General features: G+C 34.6%; 1 protein-coding gene across 1 annotated transcript; it reads right to left on the minus strand.

The window, feature by feature from the left end:
• Window positions 1-218: 218 nt before the first annotated feature.
• Window positions 219-2,774, minus strand: LOC149147276 (glutamate receptor 3.4-like). Its single transcript, XM_089441775.1, has 5 exons — window positions 2,481-2,774; window positions 1,457-1,740; window positions 1,289-1,320; window positions 769-1,166; window positions 219-623 (listed from the first exon to the last, which is right to left on the minus strand). Exons 1-5 carry the CDS (start codon window positions 2,772-2,774, stop codon window positions 219-221), a joined length of 1,413 nt encoding a protein of 470 aa, XP_089297901.1.
• Window positions 2,775-3,120: the final 346 nt, after the last annotated feature.

Raw genomic sequence — 3,120 nt, forward strand, 5'->3', positions numbered from 1 at the left:
CAAATAAGTATTTACACAAAATTTGTAATAAAATTTTTAGCTCTAAAGAAGAAATTACTCCGTTAACATTATAGATTACAGAACAAAATAATTTGAATTAAAAAAATAAATATTTACAAAAATTTTGTAATAATTTTTTTCGCTATAAATAAGAAATTAATCCGTTAACATTATAGATTACAGACCAACTGGTTTTCTAAACATAAGTTAACTCTAATTTAACTCGGGGAAACCCTATTAGAAATGGCGGGCCGTTGACTTGGATGGAGTGATTTTGTTCTCCTCGGAAATTGAAATCCTCGGATCAGTTCCATAGCTCTGCCATTACTGGATGAGCCCTGGTCGGGAATTTGTATGGGTATTCCAGAATCGTTGCATTTCCATCGCAGCATGTAAAACGATAATACTATCACGGATACCAATCCTGCTACAAGGAAGAGACCCCAGAAGTTGTAAGCGTGAATTTGACTGTCTGATCCCGCCTTAGAATCTTCACTACAATCTCCACTATCATAATAGGGCAAAAATTCTTTCTGAATTGTATTGAGTGTGCCATCGTCTGATAATTGGAGTATTCTGGTAGAAATGTTCTCCACCAGTTTATCATACTTGCGATGAAACACCTACCCCGAAACAGCTTATCAGTATAAAAAAATTTATTAAAAAATGGAAAATAGAAGGAAAGTTTGGTCATTAATAAAAATCTCCATAGATAGTTGAGTGTTTTGAATTGAAATCGAATCACTGGACAATCTGTGAATCACTTACAAATCCCCAATTTTTAGTGATGAACATTTGGCCAGCGAAGGTGAGGGTATTGCAGTGTTTTGCCACTAGTGATTTCATGCATTGACGCTCCTCTATAATGGCACCCACCTCCCCAGTAAACAAAGCTTTAAAATAATCTGCTTCTGTGTTTAGGGCTACCAGTCTCCGCTTATCAACTCTGAAATTTTGTGTCAAATAATTTGCAACATAGGATCCTTTTTGGAATCCAATTTTTATCTCCTGTCTTGCCACCGCACCGTTGACGTCTTTAATGGTTGGTTCTAAACGTGGAGCTGTTAGAATAGCCGATAAATTTGCTGTATAGCAAGAATACAGAATTCCAATCACAAAAAGCCAGACCACAACCACTATGCGCCCCATGACTGTCCGAACATCATCTGTTCATCGCAATTCAATATTAAGATTGCACACATAAGATTCTATTAGTCTACACACCTTTCCCACAGAATAAGACAAACCACAATCATAAAATTTGTGATATAGAAAGAGAACAACATACTCTGATTCGTGATCAAAGTAGAAAAACCGAACCTGCACCAAAACAAAGATTGTCAAACTCACAATGCTATTCAAAGGATGGGGAATGGATTTCATGTACATTTTGCTTAGATAATTTCAGTATAAACGATGATGATGAAGCGGGCCATGCCCACCAAGGTTTCCTTACCATAATATGCTTCCACAGTGCCTGTTAGGGTTAGACTGCTCGAACTGTGGATGCTTTTTGCGCTCTAAGAGATAGATCGCCACTCCCCCAATGACGAAGAACCCAAGTGTTAGCACCCGCATTCCAGCGCTAAAAGGCTTCAGAAATGAAAATCCTGACATAATATAATCGTTCCTCTGTCGAACTACTGCCAGTAGTCCGGAATCCATGAATGGCTGTGTAAATAGTACTACTTTAGAACGGTCTGCTGTGATGGTCACGTCTCCTACAACTACGTCAAGTTTCTGTATTAACATCCATCAAATAAGTCGTCAGGTATCTTTGTTATTTATAAAAATCAAAAGATACCATGTCTAGTCTTTTTGATATTGTTGATTTTGGAAATTTTATCTTCATTCATTCTGGCTAAAGCCTCTAGATAGTAAAGAAAAATAAAGAGACAGAATAATATTTTGAGTAGTAATTATATAATAGAAGTTTTACAGATGAGTTTTGGAATTATTTAGCGTGGTTTATTTTTTCATGAATTAGTTTGGAAATGTATGATAAAATTTATTTCTACTATATGATTATTAGTAAAAGTATTTTCTTAGTTGTTCAATATAGATAAAAAAACCTAAATTCTAAAAAACAAAACATCAAAAAAATAATAAAATATAGATAAAAAAATCTAAATTCTAAAAAACAAAACATCAAAAAAATAATAAAATATAGATAAAAAAACCTAAATTCTAAAAAAACAAAACATCAAAAAAATAATAAAATATAGATAAAAAAACCTAAATTCAAAAAAACAAAACATCAAATAATAAAATACCACTAGATTATCCTTTATTTGTAAAATTGGGCAAACCCATTCCCAACAAAATTACCTGTTTTGATAAGAGATCAGCAGTTGATAAGAGATCAGCAGAACCACTAGATTCTCTAAAACTGTTCTGTTAATGAATGATGGATTTTGCCGATGGAGTGGCCAATAGTAACAATGAGATCATCAGCTTTATAACAATATATGCATATATACCTTTTCTAGAATTTTTTGAATAAGATCATCGTCGTAGTCAGGCTCAATAGTCCCATCTCCAACTGGGATGTAATGGACGGTATAATTGAGTGTTTCGATGGCTGCTTCAAACACCTTTACGCAGAATCCGCCAACAGTAAAAGTTGTTCCGTTCTTTTCTACCGAGACGAACTCGGTGAACATCGTCTTCCAAGGTACGCCTACTTTCAAGATTATTGGTGTTGGAGAAGTAATAGAAGAAGACGGTGTTATTAGTCCCTGCCATCTGGCATTCTTATTTATCTTGGCAGTCATATTTTGAATTTCAGTATCAAACCTGTGCAGTGGATGCTACCTGACATAATCAGTCTCCGTAGCAGACATTTGCAGTCCCAAAGGTGCACACAATCACTTCGTGTTCTATAATCATTTTCATTGTTCAACTTGTTATTATGATTCTCTGGTTGTAACTGCATTGCATCAGTAAACATAATATTGCATCGAACACTTAGTCGTCATCATGTCTTCTATGTATGATAAACACAAGTTGCAATTAGTATTGCAAAAGCATCACTTATTTTGTGTGGACAATTTCTCATATCTAATTGGAGACTGTTTATTCGATAGTTTAGAACAAGGGCATTGGGTTGATATAGATTGA

Source organism: Pinus tabuliformis, chromosome 9, assembly GCF_031772625.1.
Source record: "Pinus tabuliformis cultivar Carrire ecotype Pingquan chromosome 9, CPIR1, whole genome shotgun sequence".
NCBI classification, from domain to species: Eukaryota; Viridiplantae; Streptophyta; class Pinopsida; order Pinales; family Pinaceae; genus Pinus; species Pinus tabuliformis.

Excerpts from the sequence above, each read along its gene's own strand:
- LOC149147276 (XM_089441775.1), bottom strand. The coding sequence starts at position 2,774 with ATGACTGCCAAGATAAATAAGAATGCCAGATGGCAGGGACTAATAACA. Across the intron at positions 1,167-1,288 it reads TACTTTGATCACGAATCAGA|ATGATGTTCGGACAGTCATG; the intron begins GTATGTTGTTCT and ends TGCGATGAACAG. Across the intron at positions 624-768 it reads TCACTAAAAATTGGGGATTT|GTGTTTCATCGCAAGTATGA; the intron begins GTAAGTGATTCA and ends GTTTCGGGGTAG.